Source organism: Haliaeetus albicilla, chromosome 11 (genome assembly GCF_947461875.1).
Source record: "Haliaeetus albicilla chromosome 11, bHalAlb1.1, whole genome shotgun sequence".
Lineage (NCBI taxonomy): Eukaryota > Metazoa > Chordata > Aves > Accipitriformes > Accipitridae > Haliaeetus > Haliaeetus albicilla.
In genome coordinates this window covers 13,613,779-13,633,904 of record NC_091493.1, presented here as the reverse complement: position 1 = coordinate 13,633,904, position 20,126 = coordinate 13,613,779, and the positions used below count along the sequence as shown (strand labels likewise).

The 20,126-nt window shown below is 43.2% G+C and overlaps 1 protein-coding gene across 1 annotated transcript in view; it reads right to left on the bottom strand.

Annotated features, from left to right (window-relative positions):
- ZCCHC24 (zinc finger CCHC-type containing 24) overlaps positions 1-15,470 on the bottom strand; it is a 114,465-nt gene extending 98,995 nt beyond the window's left edge. The window contains exon 1 of the mRNA XM_069796189.1: positions 14,904-15,470. Within this exon, the coding sequence (XP_069652290.1) occupies positions 14,904-15,143 (240 nt within the window). The 5' untranslated portion in view covers positions 15,144-15,470. The remainder of the gene's footprint in view (positions 1-14,903) is intronic.
- Between the last annotated feature and the right edge of the window lie 4,656 nt (positions 15,471-20,126).

Genomic DNA, 20,126 nt, shown 5'->3' with positions numbered 1-20,126 from the left:
CTACAGTTTTGCCCACTCGGTCAGCAAACCTTTACAAACTTTTGTTTGTTTCAACCACGGCAGCCAGAAGCCTTGTCAAAGGCCAGGATCTCATCACACTATAGGCTGTACTGACACTAAATCATAATCTTAGCAGCCACCAATGGCTGTGTGGCCAAAGCATGACACATGGCTCTGAAAGTGGCCACCTGGTTCAGCTGGCAGGGCATTTGTGCGATACGTGCCAAAGTTGGACACACCAAAACATCCAGTCTACGCACGCCACCATGAAACAAACTTCCCTATAATTATCTTGAGGCCCAGTGTTAAAAAAGGAAAAGACACAAATATAACATCCCAGAAGATGACAGTAAAGGAGATGGACATTGCCAACATCACTGGTGCTTCAAAGAATAATGAATTCGTTAAGGAAAATTCCTAGAAGATCCCAAGATGCAGCCCATCCCTTCTGGTGTAGAGTAAGGCAAAACACTTCAGCAGTTCCTGCCAATCTGACCTGGAAAATGGTCTTAAATCAGTTTAACTCCGAGCCAATGTGAAAAACACATCAATCTGGCACTTGAAAGATGCTATAAAGAGCACCAGCACAAACGGTGCTACATCCTGTTGCTAGCTGTGGAAATCTCCAGTTCTTTAGAAGGAGATGAGGAAAAAAGCCTTTCCAAAAAGCCAAGTTATACAATAAGGGTGGTGGGAAAGTTCATCCTGGCCGCTGGATCAAGTAGCGAAAGCTCAGGAACATGTAATGAATGTGATGAAAGCAAATGATGATTTAGTCCATTTTGTCTTTGTAGAAGACAAGGGGTGAATCAATATTGCTGAGATACATAAAACAGGGTGGGTTTGTTTTTTTTTTGTCTGGGGCACTTAATTGAGCAAATCAGCAATTCAGCCCTTACTAAGCGTTTGCACTGCCGCAAAGGGGATTTTTAAGAAGGGTTTTGAACAAAAACTTTGAATTAGCTTCATACTCAAAGAGAATGTCCAGGGGATGATCAGAGTGACACGGAGAATGTTGATGGTCTCACACAGATGACAGTAGGAAGGAAAATAGGAAGAAGGAAACGCATTCTGACTCATTCTGGTCTTGAGTGTATTGGTACTCATCTGGGAAGTGGCAGGGAGCCTGCTCCTCTGATGAATTCCACCAAAAGCAATGACTGCTTTGCATTCAGAGTGTGCCATTAGCAAAGCCAGTCTATTTCTTTAAAAAGTAGACAACAAATAATACCTTTCAAATAGAGTCTCATTTTGAGCTATAACAGGATAGAAAGGATTTGGCAGTGAAAGGGTTAGTGCTCTCAAGAAGCCAAAAGACCACACTGTGAGTCCTAATTACAAGGCTCATCAGGCCAGCTGCAATGAATTCAGGATTTCCTTATCTTGCTGTACTGGGAGGATGGGGAATCTGATGGTAAAAATTAAGAACTGGCTTGGTGGAAAGTTTGAGCTGATAATGTAAGTTTGTTTGTTTTTTCTTCCTATGAAACTTGTTGACTTAGTTGAATGTGAACCAAACTGAAAAATCTGGTGGTGTACTTTCCAAAGGTAACCTCTCTGCTCAGTAGATATTTAAACTGTATCTGTTGGTGGTGTTGAGAAGTAAGGCTTCCTTTGTTATTTGTTTGCTAAGTGTTTCTAGTTAATCTGTAAGGTTGCAGTGTGGTCCTGTGTGAAAGAGGAAGCTATTGTCTTCTATAGCTTCATTACTCTGATTTCCAGTTGGGTAACATATGTGAGTGACTCAAGAGTTCCAGCATCTAACTCACCTCTAAGAAATTCCTAGTTAAGTGAACGATCTGGCAAATGCTCTTGATTCCCTTGGCTGGTCCCTGCCTTTCAGAGACAACTTTTCAGACTGATGTGCCAAGACGTGGATAAGGAAACACTGAAACAGAATTTATCTCTTCAGCTTCTTTTTTAGCAATGGTATAATCTTGAAAATAAAGACAATGGTACTGTTATGAATATGCAACAAAAGATTTGAACAAATAGGTAGCAAGTCTTACTTTCCAAACTTCCTACTAGTATGGCTACCGCTTTAACTGTAAAGGTATTTTTTAACAGGGAGCAGAAAGCACAGATAGCATGACAGCATCTCGATTATGACAACGCTTAATTCTGCCCAAAGGTGATAGGATTACCTATCTTCCAGAACAGCTGATATGAATAAGTGATGGCAACCTGTTTATGTGGGAACGGCATCTTGTTATTAGGACTTAGAGGAGCTAAGAAGCAAAGCTTTTAGGCATGGGATGGGAAGTGTAGATGCATATCTGGAAAATTCAGTTTCTGCCCTAAGTTTGGTTTGTGGCTGCTAGACCCTTAAGGCAGTGATAAAGGGGTACAGATCCACCAGTTACCTGAAGCTAGAATGACCTGCACTGGTTGAAGTGGTTGACAGGCTGCATCTGGCTAGTACATTTGTTTTGTGCTCTTGGGGTTGTTGGTTTTTTTTGGTTTGGTTTTTTTAATTTAAAAACTATACTTTGAAAAACCACTGCTCCCCCCCCCCCCCAAAAAAAACCCAAAAAACAAATAAAAACCAAACTACACTGGTACCCCTACACAATATCATAGAGAGAAAGAAATAATTAAACCAGCCAAATGAGCATGAAGAAAATGCACCTTCTTGCCCCCTTTGAAGTCATCTGCTCTTAGTGCAATAGCTAAAACTGGATAGGAGAAGCCATGTAATGTTCCCAAACTGTTGGATTCTGTGCATAGTATCCCTTGTCACAGATATCCTTCTTTGCTCCTGCTAGTTAAGGGATCTAACGCTGAAGTTGGTAGAGGCGACTACTCCACCTTAGCAGGATAATTTCCTTTGGATGTGGCAACATTATTGTGACTATTCCACCTGAAATCCAGTGGGTTAACATTAAAAAAAGTAAAAAAACCCCCACCCCCCTCGCCCCCCCCAAAAAAACCCAAACCAAACAAATTAAAAAAACCTCACAACAGTCCAACACTAAAAAATTCTTCCCTATTTACAGTTGTTTAAAAGTATCTCTAAAGGACTTGTGAAAGAACCTGCTCAAGCTATAAGTTAGTATGATTTGTGCTAGTGGTTCTCTCCATGTTTGTTTTACTTACACATACTGAAGTGAGGTACTGTAGCATTTCAATATTCCTATAACGTAGTCTAGTCGTCAATTCTTCCACTACATGAAATAGTCTGTAACTGAAAAGCGATGAGCAAAGAATTTTTGATGACTTATCTTTGCTTTAGTATGTTGCCAATCTAATAAATCAAACAAAAATAAAGCAGTCTTAGGTTCCAGAGTTAAGTTTAAGTCAGCAGGCACCATAGCTGTTTGAAGTTTGTTGGAAAAAGGAGTTGGGTTGCCCTATCATCAGTGTGGAAAAAGTAAGGTTTTCATATACTGTAAATTATAAACATTCTCCAGTCTGTGAAGCGTGTATGATGGTAACCAGACTAGCCATGCTAATTATTAGCCCTGCACTGAAATGTCAGAAGGTGCTTAAGTTATCAGCTTGGATTTTCATGAAGATAAGAACCAAGTACATCCTCATGCTGTGTCACGGATAAAACAGTAGCACAGACAAATAATTGCTTCACTCAATTGCTATTTTCATGTTGGAGGAGAGGGAAGTCTCAAGCTACCTAAACAGTAATTCAGTGGCCTGTATGTGCTAATATACTAAACTTAAGTTGGGGACCTATATTTGTCTTCTCTGCTAGTGCCCCAAGGCTTGCTTCTGACATGGGATTTATCTGAGGGGCCATGCAATGTGTGTGAACGCACAAGAGTTGCACCCGAAGACGATCACGTGTGGAAAAGAGCACTTCAAATCTGTCACATTTCTGTGCTTCAGCTCTTTGTAAGTGGTCAAAACAGTTTCCTGGTTTTGCCCCCAAAGAAAACATCCAGTGAAGAATCAATGTTTATGGCCAACCCCAAAGCCTTCTGGAAACAGAGGGATTAAATGAAAATACTGTCATAAATTTAGTTGTATTAATTTGAGCCAGAAGAAATAGAGAAGTTTAATTACCAAGGCTGAACTGGAAAACCTCTAAAACTGCTCCTGTATGGCTTATATCTACTTTAGCTCCTCTGATAAATTACAGATGCTTTTACAGAAAAACAGTTTAAGAGTTTACTCGGTAACATTTTATCATTGGACAACTGCAAGCAAAGCTCATCACTCAGTGAAGAAAATGTTTGCCTGGAGTAAGAAAAGAAGAGTTGGGCTTCTGTTTCCTTCTGAAGTCAATGGTTAAGTTAGCTGTCAAAGAATCTGGTCTTTGGGCTGACTTTAGTTAAATATGAAGTACTCAGGTTCCTCATCTAAAAACACAGATAAATGTAGATTAAGTAAACCTTAATTAATACATTCCTGGCTAGTTATATATAGTAATACCTTAATTCATCCTTCTTCTGTAGGGGGATTTAGATAAATGCATGCTTTTATTAAACTGCTAACACTAATGTCTACTTCTAAATATTTTCAGATAGATGGCACTAGGACTTTCCTTTTGCAGAAACAGTATCTTAAGGAGAAAACTACAAATGTGGCATGACTTGCCAGTAGTTGTGAAGCGAGTCAATGGTAGGGTGATCAATCTTTAATCCAGTGGATAGATCTATCTAATCTAGTTGCTTCAGATCTGACAGCTCGGCTGGTTGTGGCTTCTCAGGTTGTAATTCCTCATCGCTGCTGAGACTCTGCAGAACAACAAGTGGGTGCAACACGCTCCTCTGTGTATGACTGGCGTACCTTCAATTCACAGCAAGGTTGAAAAGCAATGCATGCCACCATCTTGCCTTGCTTTAAATCTGCTGATCTTTAATATTTTGATCCAAAGCTTTCAATGAGTTTCGCAGATCTTTAGATCTTAAAAATATGCTGCTCCCCATCTACTATACAGTGGTATAGAAGTAACAAAACACTGACAGTTAAGAAGTTGCTCAGTCACCATCTTCAGGCTTGCTGAAGCTCAGGTGGGCCTCTTAGCTCTCTGCTGGTGGTGTGATCCTCCTTGTTTCAGCCTCAGGGAAAGGTTACTGTGGATGTCAGTGAGGACGCTTGTTTTACACAATGTGCGGGGACCTCACAAAAAGCCTTTAATGGCAGAGGTGGAAAGGTGGGAAAGGAGAGGATAAAGATTTCCTCTGGTCAGAGGTGCACAGTCTTGGAGGAACTTTCTGAATCTTGCACCAAGCTCTGCAGGGATCCTTTTTGCCTGCTGAACACTAAACAACTGCCCACTTATGTTAAAGAGAAGCTCTAACACATGAGCACTATATTAGGGACAACGGAGACCATTCACGTTGCAAATTACTTTAACACGTCCCCACAGGAGCTTTCATTCCTCGGCCTGTCCCTGGACTGCCTGCAGCTGACTCTCCCCCAGGCTGCAGGCTGCCAGCCTCCCTGACCTTTCTGAGGGAAGGCCACAGGGAGGGCCTCTGCCAGCTACTTCAAACCCACGGCCTCCTCGCATTGTCAAAAAACAAGCCTATTTTGTCCAGACAGGGTTCTCGGACGAGGAGGAGGAGGTTATGAAAGTTGTATAGCATAAAGCGAGGGGAGAAACGGATGGACATGTTTTGACCCCTGCACCTTCTGTTAACATCTCTGTTTCCTGCAGGAAATCTTGTCTCAATCTGACCTGCAGCTTGAAAAACAAGAGTCGGGTTTCCTCTCATTTGGTGGGTCTTTTGACACTCCAAACATAAGAAAAATAACACCCGGAAATAGATATGTGCCTGTTCAAGACGCACTTAGGAAAGCATTTACCTCCTGTGCAGCTCTTGCGTGATGAAAGGTTTTGCTAAGAAATGTCCATTTTGGGTTAAATAGAACTTTAAGTCTGAGACAGTTTTGTTTATATCATTTACATTCAGTAATGCCTTCTTGGCACAGAAGCCTCTGCGATGGCTGCCAAAGTTTAGAAGAGGCAAAGCTAAGGTCGCTGTCAGAGGTAGAAACAATACATCATCTGCCCAGAACGGGCCCCTTGCAATGCACTTAGGGCCTCGGTTCCTGCACTTATGGGAAGACAAAAACTTTTATTAAGCTCAATATAGTGAGGAAAATAAATTATTTCCATATACTAAATGACAGGCTGGAATTTCATTTTGTGACTCCAGCTTTTGGATAGTTTTATCTACATTTAAAGCCACCCTCTTAATCAGTTGTGATACAGCGCAGCTTGAAGTGTGATCTGAGCAAGTAAACCTAAAACCTCACAATCTGCTTGAGATAAATTACTCAATTGTTATTTTATAATCTGGTTTCCACATAGACTTAAGGATTTTTTTTTTCCCAGGTTGGGTCTATTAGAGGAATTAATCTATTAGTCTATTAATTTCAGTTGCAATGTATGTTGGAGAAAGATGGTTATAAGAACACCTCTGTACTTCAAGGACCACTGATGCTCAAACCCTCTTAAGAGCTCTTACTAATCCCCCATTTTCAGGATGCAATGACTGTACAATAGTTCCTTTGCTTTCTGTGCAACCACAGGTATCCACAGCCTTAATGATTACACACAAATAGTTGCCTAGCAGGCTGGCTTAGTGTGAGGAAATATAGGCTCTGATGCCCCTGCTACAAGCAGAACCCGGTTTAGAGACCTGGAACACCTAGGCTGGCAAGAGAAACCTACGAGAGCAAGCTGATCCCTTTAAAATGTTTGCTTGGTTGGCAGTTAGCTGGATGAGATGTAAATATAGATTTCCAGATTACTGCGATCCTTCTAGGGTATTGCACTTGTGTTCATTCAAGAGACACCAAATCCTGCCATGTGCAAGGAGTAGGTGTGGGTGGTCATTTAATAGAGCAGGAACATATTTCTGCTTTGGACATGACAGAAAGAGTCCTGGACCATGGGGGCATTTGCTCATCTTCAAACTACATCTGTAGAAACACAAAATATATTTCCTAAGATACAGGTTTGGAAGATCACGAAGCAGCTCTCCTACCAGCAGCAGTTGAAAGAGCTAAGAAAAAGGGCCTACAAGAGGTTCCTTAAAATTCCTCTTAGTCAAAGTATTGGACTTGTTAGTATTTGCTTACACCAAAACACATGACAAGGTAATGGGCTAGGCTTATGATATGTTAAAACTTAAAAACCACCAAAACTCCCAACAGCTGCGCTGGTCTGGCTAGACAATGAGGGACATGGACAAAGCCCAGGCCTCATAACCCTGCATTTATTCTGCTTTCCTCAAGTAAATCTGTCTATAATTTTAGGTTCTACTTTTAGTAGATCACAGATTGTTTGTAACGTTTCTGAGAATAAAAACTAACCTGCAGGAAAAAAAGAAGTGATCTAAGCTGTGACACTTATGAAATATTGTCTGTCTGAATTATGTCAGCATTACTGTAAGATTTGAATAGCTTTCTTTATAAAACTTAATTGGTTCCTCTGATCCATTATAACTCCTCCGGAACCCAGACAGAACCTAAGTAAACTGCCATGAAGCAAAGACTTATATTCTTCCCATTTAATTTAATCATTTTATTGTGGTTTTCTGAAAGAGGAAGAAGGGCAATTCAGGATAGTGGCAAAATGGGCACCAGGCTGCTAGCAATTTTCCTGGGGAAAAGAAACTGAGGAGAGGTATAAATATTAACTGTTATATTTCATGAAACCATTGAGAAGCTTTACAGTGATACCTAGTATCACTTTTTAGGCAGCATTTATATGTATGCATCTAGTTTAGACAACAGAATACATTGGCTTTTATTTCTATGTGAATACATATTATCAGTATTGTATGATTTAGCTTTGTAATATCTGTGCCTGCACCCTTCTGCAGCTGCACTGTGTCATTGTTTTTCATGCTTCTTAAAGTAGCATGGAAAAGATCCTCTGTTCTTAGATTTAAATATCACTTAAATCAGGTGTCAGAGTCCTTTTATGGCCCACTTGAACTCTGAACTAGAAAACTTTTCTTTGCATTAATCCTCACCTAGTGACTGCCAATAATGTGGTCTTTTCTTCTAATTTTTTGTTACCAAAGTAACAGGACCATTGATAAAAGTTGTTTGCTATCTATCTTTTACAACTCCACAAAATCCCACGAACAACCAACAACAATAAAAAGGGGAAGAAGGGGGAAAAAGAAAAAAAGAGGGGGGATTGGCTTTTGGATAAAAGTAGTTTTGTACACCTTTTGGTTATCCATTCATTCCATACACTTAATAAATGAATATATTGGTTCAAGTCAGACTTGATTGTCCGTCTGATCATTTGTGCAGTTCGTTGGAGAAGGATCGTCCTTTTCTGTTCTGAATAACTGAGTCTGTGTCTGCAGAGCGAAAGAGGAAAGGATGAAAAATCATTACCCAACACAAGCTACATCACCCCTTTGTTTGGGTGCCTTGAGATTGAAGACACTGTAAATGCATAAAATAACTGTAACTGAAAGCTGTGTGTATAAAATAGAATTGTAGCAAGAATTCTACATGCTTTTGCCTCCAATTATGGATTGGTTTGGTTTTTTTTTTTTCTATGTACAGCCTGGCAAGTTTTTCAAGACATGGATATAGAGACAGAAAGTGAATGCCAGTACTCCTCTCAATGACAAGTTTGCATAAATACAAAGTCCCAAGTATTTTAAGAGAGTTGGCAATAATTTTCAACTAATCAGGAAGAATACATATAATTGGTCTATCTTCTATTGCTAGCTTTTTCTTTTGTTTTTTTTAAACCTATCAAAAAGAAATCATTAGTAAAGCAGAAAGCCTGTATTTCTCTTCTGGAAGACTTGATTTAGGTTCAGCAATTAGTATTTTAGCTCTTGCCAGCTTTCCAAATGTGGTTCAGCCTTTGATGTGATACTAAGTAGCTGCAGAAGACTATAGTGGATAATACTTTTGTTGCCATGCTCTAAAGGCCATCTGTAAATCATGTTTGAACTAGTCAAAGCTAGAGGTAGCACAGGTGCGCTGCAGAGCTACAGCAGCATTTGCTTCAGGTGTGGGGAGAGTAAGGAAGCAACACAAGAGGCTCTGGCTGTTGGAGTAAATTCAATGCATCTTCACTTCTTACTTCTGGGAGCTTTCTGCTGTTCTTACTCGGGTAAGGAAGCTCAAGTAAAAGCAACATAACTGTATTTAGATTACTTGCTCAAGAGAACCAAATTTGGCTCTTGTGTATTCCCTTCTGCAGTCAAATTGCTATTGGGTAATTCAGCCTCAGTGTAAAGAATAGGAAGAGTATCTACCATATGCAGTACAGTGCATTTGGGAAAAAAAAAAAAAAAAATTAATCCTGGAGAGTAAAGAAGTCTAAAGCCATACCTAGGGGATACAAATGGAAGAGTGTAATTTGTATGACAACTGGACTTTCCCATTTCTTATACAAAATATAGATCTTATTTTCAGACTCCACTCCACTTCCTATAGCACATTCATGTAGGTGGTATTTTTTTATTTCCCTGGCAAAAGAGGGTGTTTCCAAAGACAGAAGTAGCAAAGCAAGAGGTCACAGCTGCAGAAATAAGAACAGGGAGCAAAAAAGAATGCTTCTAGACTTAAAAACTTGATTTTTTTTTTTTGCATTTTATAGCACATATCCAGCTGGAATTGGAAATAGAGGATTGGTTAGCTCAAATACCTGTAATAGGATCTGAAACTTTGACTCCAGGATAGAGAGTGGGATGTGAAAGCTGCAAGGCAATATCATCAAAAGGGCTCTAGAGCTGGCTGCGTGGGAGGACCCAGGAGGCTGATGCCGCCAAGATCCCCAAACACATATTGTCTTCAGAGTAACAGAAATTCAGCTCCCTGGAATCTCTTATGAGGACCAATGCGAGAATTGACATTTAACTTCTTGAAAAGCAGTCTGAAAGGAGCTGACTGGGACTTTAAGTAGCCATAAAATATCTGTAACGTACAGTCATCCTGAGGAAGACAGCACAAGTTCCTCCAACACAGGAATTGTTGAGCTCTTGCCTTTTCAATAAAATTTGTAGAAGGATAAGGGCACTGAAATGTTAGTACTTATATGAAGAGTAGTGAGAAAAATGAAGATGAGGAAATAAATAATAATCGCTATTATTAAAGGATACTTTCATGTACTGCAGGCACTGTACACTGTACTACTCTGACTGTCAATAACTATGCTTAAATAAGAGGAGATAATACTATGGTGGTTTATTCTGCAAGTGAGAAGCAAGAAGTCCTGACTGCAGTGCTGCACACATTAAGCACTCTGTGGATCAGAAATACACTCTGTGTTAGAATAACTACTAATATTCCACAAAATTAAGGGAATTGAAAATGTTTTGGAGCATGTGGCAAGTTCTGCTAATCTGCATCTCTGTTGTACTTGCCCTCAGACCATACTGGTTGTGAGCAGCCCGTTACAAGGTGTTATGTTCTCTCTTTTAATCATGGCTGTTCACAGAGATATGACACTTAATTTAGTGGGTCAATGGTCTGATCTTGTATGGCAATCCCTGTTTTCTTCTGATACTATGAGAATGGTGAATTTTTTAATCTTATAATCATCCTCCAAATTAATTCGTCTAGGCTAAATAACAGATCTTTCTTATCGAGTGTCAGGCTAGTGAGTATTCCTCTAATTCTATGAAAGACAGATGGAAAACAAGCTTGTCTGATATAAAAAGCATTTTCTGTAGAAATGCCAACTTCCTTCCATACATTTTTGTTCTTGACAGTGTTTCATGGGCTTTTGTTGCTGTTGTTAATATATGAATGTCACCATCATGCTAACTTTTCTTCTTTGGGAAGCTGCCTGATAAGCAGTATCTACCCCAGTGCTGCAGACCTGCTTCTGTTCCACAGGGGTTTGAATGTTATTTTCCAAAGTACACTCTCTCAACTGCTTTTTAATTCCACAAATTTTCCTTTCCGAGTAAGTGATCTGCACCTTACTGTAACAAAATGAACTAGCTCACGTTCTCTCATTCCCAATTAGGCCCTCTCTTGCCTATAAGGATTGGATCTGGAAGTCCCTGAGTCAGAAACATGAACTACTTTTTGGAAAGAGTGATTATTTTCTAAGCTAGTACATGCAGTTATTTGTGCTTAAATAAGATCTGGTTTAGGTCCGGAAAGTGGCTGCCATAGAGGTTTCTGGAAGGAATTCCTCTCTTGGAAAGACACGCAGAGTATTGCACATGGGCAAAGAATTCATTAGGACACAGGCTCCTTCTCATGTGTAAATATTGGCTTGCGCTGGAATTAGCACTCTACATTCAAAGAAACAAGTTTGATGATTGTAATATGGCAATTTCTAGTTACTGGTTGCTGACTCTTCTTGACCAAAGTCAGCATTGATCTGGTAGGATGCCTACTGTGAGTATAGAAAAATACCATATGACTCTTTTACACCCTTATTCTAGGTTTCTCAATTATACCACTCAGTGACACAAAGCCACAGTTACCTGGCTGTGTCTCAAACACATTAAATCCCATGTAACCAGCCCCACAACAAAACCTCAAATACTTGGCTCTGATGGATGGTGTTATAATGAGGGTGGAGCTCAGTTCAATAGCCAATTTAATGCATCTTAGTGTTCTAACATGCTTTCGTTTCATATCTAGGACAATAAACGCTGCAGTAAAGTTTTATTTAAAGCAGGTCTGTTTTGCAAAATGAGTCTTGCATATGGAACAAAACATTCATTGTCGCTTTACTGTTTAAACCTTTATTATTGCTTTTTTTTTTCCTGGTACAATGGGCTTTTATGCACCAAACAGCTGTGTTCATCATGTTTATTTAGAAGGCGTCCATTGTAGTGGAAAAAGTCTGGAGGACAAAAATCTTGGTGAAGTGCAAGACTACTCTGTGGGTGCTTGCACTTTTATTTTTTTTCTGTCCTGTTCCTTTGGTCAGCATGCAAGTCACATACACAGGCACTGCCATGCAGACTTGCAAACCCTGTATAATAGCAACTTTTCACAAGTGCTGTCTCTTACTCCAAGCATTCTCCTCCAGAAATTTTCAATTGCAAGGCAACATACAGGACGCGTGACTATTTTACACCCTATGATCCTATCGTTTCTCAATCTGTTGCTATTTTGGCCCCTCATTAGGTCACTTTCCAAATATTGTGTACAGCTATGTGTCAATCATTGTCGCAGCTCTGCTCCAGGCTAAGCCAAGCCAGGACAAAACTGGGAGGAAAAAAAAAATGCCAACCAAAGCAAGCACTGTGTAGAAAACAGTCAACAGTTTAACTGTGGAAAGCTATGTGTTGTTCCAAAGATAGCGTAAGCCCACTTGATGCAAAAGCAGCATACAGTACTAATGCTCCCCAAAATAATTTTACGCAGTTGAAATACATACTGTATAACCAATGGCATCTGCAAATAAACAGATGTTAGAATCTCAAGAATTAAGAGCATGACATTGTAGGAAACTCTCGGGTAACTCCTGCCAAAAAAGCAGCCTAGTTTCCAGTTTCTGGAAAGAACGGAGCATCTAACATATTGACGGAACTTTTTTTGAGCAACAGTATCCCTAGCACCTTCTAAACCTTTCAATGAAAGCTGCTGTATAAGCAGGCAGCATTAGCCTGGGGAACTAAAGGATTCCCTACTTTCTTCCAGGTATATCCAGCAGGGCAGATGCATTTCCATGCTGTATGAGATGCCTGTGACCCCTTCCCTCTTTTCAGGTTACCCTGTACTGACATGTAGTTCAGGTAAAGATTGGAAACATAGAAGAGTCTCTATCAGCCACACAGTGAATGCTATTGTTGTCACAGTCTGGAAAATGAACGGGAACAAACTAACATGCTTGATCTTCTAAAAATATTACAATATCTGTATAGAATGAAATGGCTCCTTATTTCCTGACCGGTGAATGCTCTAGGCTTTCTACAGGCATTCTCAGTTGTTGTCATTCATGTGCCTCAGGAAACTGTAATGAGGTTAAAAGGAGCAGAATACAGCTCATGGATGATAGGAATCCATGCAGAAACACAGCTAAGGTGACCAAAAGCAGCGTGGCCAGGGGGACTTTGAAGGTGCTCACTGCTCGGAGCTGGGGCTGCAGCAGGGGCCTGGGGAATGTCTGGCATACTGGGAAAATGATTCTCCAGAAGAAAGGAGAAAACAGTTTTGGGGAAAAAAACAAAACAAAACAAAAACCATGGAAAGAAATGTGAGCCAAGCGGAAAGGGAAAGAGTGTGAAAAAAGGATTAGCCCCTACTTGCAAATAGTATAGTAGAAGCAGAAAATGAACTCGGGGGAAACTTTAAGGAAAAGAAAACGGTTTCCCAGAGACTGTTTCAAAGGCTTCCTGGATGCAGCCTCCATTTACTTGTTTTTTCCTTTTTCTCCCAAGAAGAAAAAGGACCCGCTGTGAGCAGAATGTATCCTGACTTGAACAAACAGACCTGAATGGAGTCCCAGTCTGGAGAGAGTCCATGTAGGCCAAACACCTGGAGTCTTATCGCTGCTTGGGCACCACGAAGCTTGTAAGCCAAGCAGAGAGGGGCAAAATCTACAATCTGTAATCAACAGGTAGGTAGCTGGAAGTTTAAATTCCACTGCCTGTTGGTCCTTTAGCAAAATCAGTGTGCTTGTTAAGTCTACGTATTTTTAAACTGGGTATGTTATGTTCCGCTTGATAAGGCTAGGTTCATCAGACTGAATGGATTTTGAACTATATACTTTCAAAAATAGCATCTGTTTTGAGACTGGATGTGCTTTGTGAAATTCTTAAGAAAGAATTTCTAATTAAGGAAAAAAAGAATGTGTATCTATAACTCCAGCTCTTAACTGCTAACAGCTATAACAGCAGAGTAGTTGGGGAATTTGATTTGGTTTTAATTAACAACCCCATACCTTTGCTGACAGAACAGAAACGTGTTTTGACAGAGAATACTTTTTAAACCTGTGCTTTAATGTAAATGGTGCTGGGAGGACTCTGAAATGTCAGTCTGTGAGAAGCACCGGAGCGGGTCAGACGCATGGTCCATCTAACCCTCGTTACACAGAGCCACCGTTTAATACCTCCAGCACGAGCCCCACGGTAGGGAGCGAAACCGCTGTTGGGTCTTTCCCGGAGAGGGGGTGAGCTGTGGTGTACGAGGTGCCACTTTGCACTATCTCCATGCATGTGAAGTCCCTCCAATGCAGAAGTGCTTGACCTCAACAACTTCCTGTGACAGAGTTCCACAGTGAATTGTCTTTGCATAGCCTAGTTTTTTAGCTTCCTTCCCTCGGGTTTCATTTAGTCTTGTTCTTGCATTATGAAACGCGTGCAAAATTTTTTTCACTCTGTTTTTGTCACATTCCTCTTGATACCTCTTCCCTTCAAATAATGCCGGCCTCCGATCTCTCTTAAGCTATACATATTTTTTGTATCGAGCTTTGTAAGTATCACTTTAAAGAAAAGGAAAAAAGGGGGGGGGGGGGATTTTTGCATGTTACTAGGGACGTAGCACACTTTTTGTGTCCGTGTCCCCGTCCCACCCCCGCCCCGTCCTTCTGGCACCGTCCCGGCTGCGCAAAGGAAATCGGTGTAACCATTTACCACACTGTCAACACGGTCGCCCCTCGCCGCTCGCGGGCGGCGGCGGGCGGCTTCGCCAATGCCGCTCCGGCGGCGGCGCCTCGCCCCGGCCCGGCCGCCGGCCCGTTCGCGGGACGGGCGCCGCCGCCAGCGCCGAGGGGCCGGGAGCCAGGAGGGAGCACGCTCCGGCGGGGCGGAAGGCTCGGGGCGGGAAGGGGCCGGGGTCGGAGTCGAAGCCTGCGCGGCCGGCCGAGCCTCCCCAGCCGTGCGGGGCGGGTAGCGGGGCTGCCCCGTCCCGCCGGCGGGCTCGGGGAGGGGGGAGGCTGCCGAGGGAGGCATCATGGCGGTCTGTGGCCCGGCGCGGGGGGGGGGGGGGGGGGCGCCGGGGGCAGCGCGCCGGGGGCAGCGCGCCGGACGGCGGCGCGGACTCACCTCGCTGCGCTGGAGCTGGAAGAAGCTGTTGAGATAGCTGGAGCTGAGCGAGGAGCCCAGCTCCGGGGTGCTCTTGGTGTAGCCGAGGTCGGGGTGCTGGGACGAGGAGGGCTCGGGTCTGAAGGCATCGAAGGCGCTGGCCTGGTGCGTGTCTTGCAGCGAGAGATAGACCCAGTTGAGGAGCTGGGCGGGCTGGTAGACGGACGCGGCGCTGGTGTCGATGGCTGACAACAAGCTCATCTTTCCCCCCGGGCTCTGCCGGCGGCGGCTGTCCCCGCGGTGCCGCTCCCTCTCCCCGCGCTCCGGCCGGCGCCGCTTTCCCGTCCCTGCCCGGGGTGCTTCCTCCTCGCCGCCCGGAGGAGAGGAGAGGACGGGCCGGGCCGGGCCGGGGGCTCGCTGCCGGGCCCCGCGCCGCTCTCGCTCCCCCTAAGGCCGGCGGCGCCCGCCCAGCCCCAGCGCTCCGCGCAGCACGGGCATCGCTGCTGCTGTGCCGCCGCCCGCGGGCTCCGCAGGAAACTTTGTGCGCTCTCCCTCCCCGCCCGCCCGGCCGGTGCCTGCCCCGCTATCTGTCTTTATTCCCACTCCCGCAGGCAGCGGCGGGGAGGGGCCGCCGGCGCTCCGGCAGCGGCGCCGCGCCCCCATAGGCCTCCCGCCCGCCGCGGGGGTGCGGGGGGCGGGCGGCGGCGGCGCTTGCTGGATGCACGGGCGTCCCGGCGCCGCTCCGCCCCCCGCCCGCCCGCGTGTGTGTGCGAGTGAGTATATGTAAGTGTGTGCGTGTGCGTGTGTACCGGCGGAGGTCCCCAGGCCGCTGGCCCGGGGTGTCCCCCGGCCGCTGGCGACTTGCCCGCCTGGTTTGCGCCGGCCGGCTGGCTCGCTCGCTCGCTCGCTCCCCGGCCTTCCCTTTCCTCCTTCCTGAAGATTTTTACGCCAAAGACGCGCAGAGCCCTTCCGAGGGCTCCTCGCCGGGCCGTTTCGGGGTTGTTTTTAACTTCGCAAGTTTCGCTCGGTATCTCTGCCGCCCGGCCTCCCTCTCCGCTCTCGTTTCTGTTTCTTGCCGGTGCTAGGAGCTCATCGTAATCTGAGGTGCCTTCTCATTAAATCTCTGTCAGAGCTCCAGGTTCACGAAGGCTTGCTCGGTCACTGAGGTCGTGCCAAGCCTTGCAGAGTTAGGGTTTCCCAAATAAGGCAGGCAAGCGGCGCGACGTTCCCTTTGAAATCCATCTAGGTAGCCCTGGCACAGGCTCTTGGGGAGCCTGGCCGCGGTGGGATACACTGGAGTTAAAGCTGAGTAGGCCTTTTAAGGAGTCGGTAGCACAAAAGAGGATGATGAATGATTCTCCTTTTAGGATGGAGCCCGAGTGGGTAAGCTGGTAATTACAGTTCGTAAACTGTTCCCTGCTGCCTTCTGTGCGATGAGTGGAGTGGAGCAGGGCGGCTGTTTCTTGCTTTGGTACAAACACTGTAGCAATCAAACTAGGGAGTTTTCCTTTTAAAACCAAAGGAACTCCCAGGAGGTAACTTAAAAACTCGAGCAAAGCTCCTTGTGCTCCTTCCTGAGTGACAGGAGGCTAAAAATTAATGTGTCTTCCCAGTATGGTCTTGGAAAAAAAATGCCTTCCTTACGTAGAAAACGGGAAAAAAAATCCGAACTTTGAAACATCAAAGTTAGCATCTATGTTTGCCGTAAGGAGCCATATGTCTCCGCTAAGACTGAAGAAAAATCGCTGTTCTGAAAAGGCATGGTTACAAGCAATAGAAAATGCAGGTCAGCATACACACAGTAGAAAATGCTATTAAATTGTCAGCTGCAAACACCAAAGATGGATGCGTTTTACTTTTGAGAGCAGGTAGTTAGGGCAGCACGGCTATCTGCCTGCAGGAATTTACGTGAAGGTGAAGATTGTAACTTTCCAGAACTGCAAGGCCAGGTAAAGTTTGTAACAGCTGAGTCAAACTAAACTCCTCTAGTGGTGCTAATAGTTTTTGGCGTGTTTTGGTTTGTTGGTTGTTTTTTTTTTTTAATTACAAAGTCCTGACAACATTATTGCAGTTTGCTCATTTATAAGCTATCTTGGTTTACAAGCTCTTTGGAGCACATCTAAAGATGTGCATGCATATCAGCATGAAGAGGAGCGAACTATGCCAGTGTAAAGGGTCTCTATAACTCTGTAACTGTCCATAGCATAGATCATAATAACAGAAGAATTAAATCAAATTGCATTCCAAACTCAGTTACATAGTGTTTTAAAGAAGCAATAAGGTGAATGAGGTTTAGTGACTTAATAAATAGTGGAGGAGGATTTTCCGGGATTTGCTGTTAAATGGAAAAAGAACAAGAAATACAGATCACATCTGAGGAGCTTGCCTTTCTGGCAGATGGTGATAGTAAAGTCAGTATATGGTAGAAAGTCTAGGAGGGGGAACTAGGCTGAAGCTCTTTGTTTTGTTGTTGTGGAGTTTTTTGGAGGCATGCTAATTCCTTCCTTAAACACAATTTCTATTCTTATCACTTCCCTCTTTTACTTGATAAATTAAAATAAAATACATGTATTTTTATTTGGCAGCTCCACTGTTGACTCTGTTTAGTAACATGCTGTGAAGCAAATGGGAGTTCTGAACAAGCAGGAAAGATAACGTAACAGGGTCCTTGTAGTAATAGCCGTCAAAATAGAGAGTGGCTGAGGTGAAGCAATGTTTTGGATAAAGAGGTTTTGGTATATTTTGATACTTTTTTTGGAAACTGAATGTAGTCCTCATTGTATGTAGTTGGTTGGTTGGTTTGATTGCTTTTAGTTAGGTAGCAACCGGGCAAGGGAAGGCAGAGCTGGAGTGCATTTATTACAGCAGCTGCATTCAGAGGTACAGCAGCCCCCTGTGACGTTAGGGACACCATGCGTTCTATCAGATGCATTTGAATGTTGAAAGTTTTTTGGCTGTAATTTTCCCTTGATAGTAGCCCTGGTGGCTTCTAGTAACCACATACAGGAATAAGTGAATTGAATAGATGCTTTATTTAGCGTATCAAGAAAGGGAAAGGCTGCAAGTGCCTCCGCTATTAAAAGCTTAACCAAAGAGCACTCACACTTAAAGATTCAGTTGTCATCCTGATCTTCTACTGGAGTTTCTTCTGGAAAACAGTTTCTAGGCAGTTCTCCTCTCTTTCTGGACTTAATACTCCTCTTCGTTTAGCAAAATGCTGCTACCACATTTGCTACAGTCCAGTTATGTTCAAGGTAGTGATTTTTTTCATTGTAAGTCCCCTCTTTCTTCACCTCTAGAAGTCATAGATTAGTGAGGAGCAGATTGGTGCTAATGATCCGTTTAGCAGATGCATCACAGTAGAGGGAAAAAAAAGTTGTCAAGGTCAATTGTGTCTGTAGTCCTCTGAAATATTTGAGGCAAAACTATCCAATGAGACAGTCCAATGGCTGCAAGATGTCTTCAGGACATGCGCACAGTTCCTATTCATTACGTTGGGGTGACGTATAAGTGACATCAACTATATGGACTATGCATCAGCCTTACACTGGTGAAACTTTTACCCATGGGTAAAAACTGGTTTTACCCATGAGTGGTGCTAATGAAGTAAAAAACAACTAGAACTGTAACATGAAACTTTAAATGATCTAAATGGCCTAAGTGACTTGTAAAAAGGAAGTCTTGATACAGGTCAAAGGCAAACACAGAGATAGGATCCAGCTCATTCAGTCCTATTCCCTAAGTAGTGGGTGACCGTGTAATTTATTCAAAATGACCTTAGAACTGCTCACTTAGCCTGTTCCCTTTAGTGAGCTGGACTTCTTGTGGCTGCTCTCTTCCCAAGGCATCTTTGCAAGAGCAGGGAACATCACTTTCCATTTCTGGCCAGGGCTTGTTGTTTTGTTAGCCTATTGTAGTCATGTTCCTGCTTTCAGTGTTCGTACCTTTAGATGATGTCAGCCTTTAAACTGCACTGTTCTCCATATGTGATTTTTTATTTTATTTTATTTTTTATTTTTAATGCTACTCCATATTTTAAAAATGAATGTGGCCTAATAGCAAATATCCTGGATGCTCATGCTTTTAGAGATCATGGTCTGAATTGCTGTCACCTCAGTCTGCTTCTAGATTAGATGGGGCTCCAAAAAGAAAACAGAATGAATACCCCTACCTGCTAATAAGACTAGAGAAACCAGGTAAATTGAACCCACCGCTGGGTTCTCCGGTTCCTGTAATCAGGATATATGTAATGCAACAGGCCATTCAGCTGCAGTGTAGCTGGAACATTCCAAGCGAATGTTTTTCATATGCTGCAGCAGAGATTCTTATCTTATTATGAAATAATTTAGCTATGCAGTGGAAACAGAGTGTAAGCACTCTTTGAATTACGAGAAGACATTTCAGCAGAGTTATAAACGGTAAAAGTACATCTGCATGTGGCATTTCTGACTTATGGATGTTACAGCCGCTTGTGTTTGCTGTGTAGGTACAACAGTTCTGCTGCCAGCAATGAAACTTAGCATAAACCAAAGTTTGTGAAAGCAAGTCTCCAAAATGCATGTGCTTGGGTTTGTTACGCCACACATTTTTGCACCTGTCTAAAGGCTCACCTGAAACCTACTGCTCGAGTACAACAGTCAAAATTCCTGTTTTCTTCCTCTAAGCTACAATTCCTCCTATAGCTTTGATATAGAAAGTTCTGGAAATGGAGGAATATGAATTTATAGCTCATTCATTTGGTAAACATATACCATACACAGTAATGATTTGCTGTGGGTACTGTGTGAAGCACAATTCCTGCAGGACTCTCTCAAACCACCAAGTGGGTAACTGGTGTAACAGATCTTGGAGCACACAGGTTTTGTACCTGGCCAGTTTATGGCTTTGAGTCTTGGGGCCTCCCTATGTGCTCTATGTTAAGATGTCAGTGCATTGCTGAGTAATTACATGAAAGATGCCACTTCTCTGTGCTTCCCTGGGAGCTCCACCAGATTCTTTCTTCCAATAATTCTAAACTCTCTGAGTTTGCTTACTGAGGTAGAAGAAGGCTTTGAGAAAATAATGGTTAGAGCAATTGCAGGAGACAGAAGAGAATGATGGAGATAAAGATAAATGAAACGATGATTAGTGGATGGCACAGGTCATAGTGGTTAATAGGAGATGAAGAGGATGAGAGGGGACTGGTGGGACCTGTGAACAGAGTGGCTGCAGTGGGATTGGAAGCTGGGATTGTATCTAAAACTA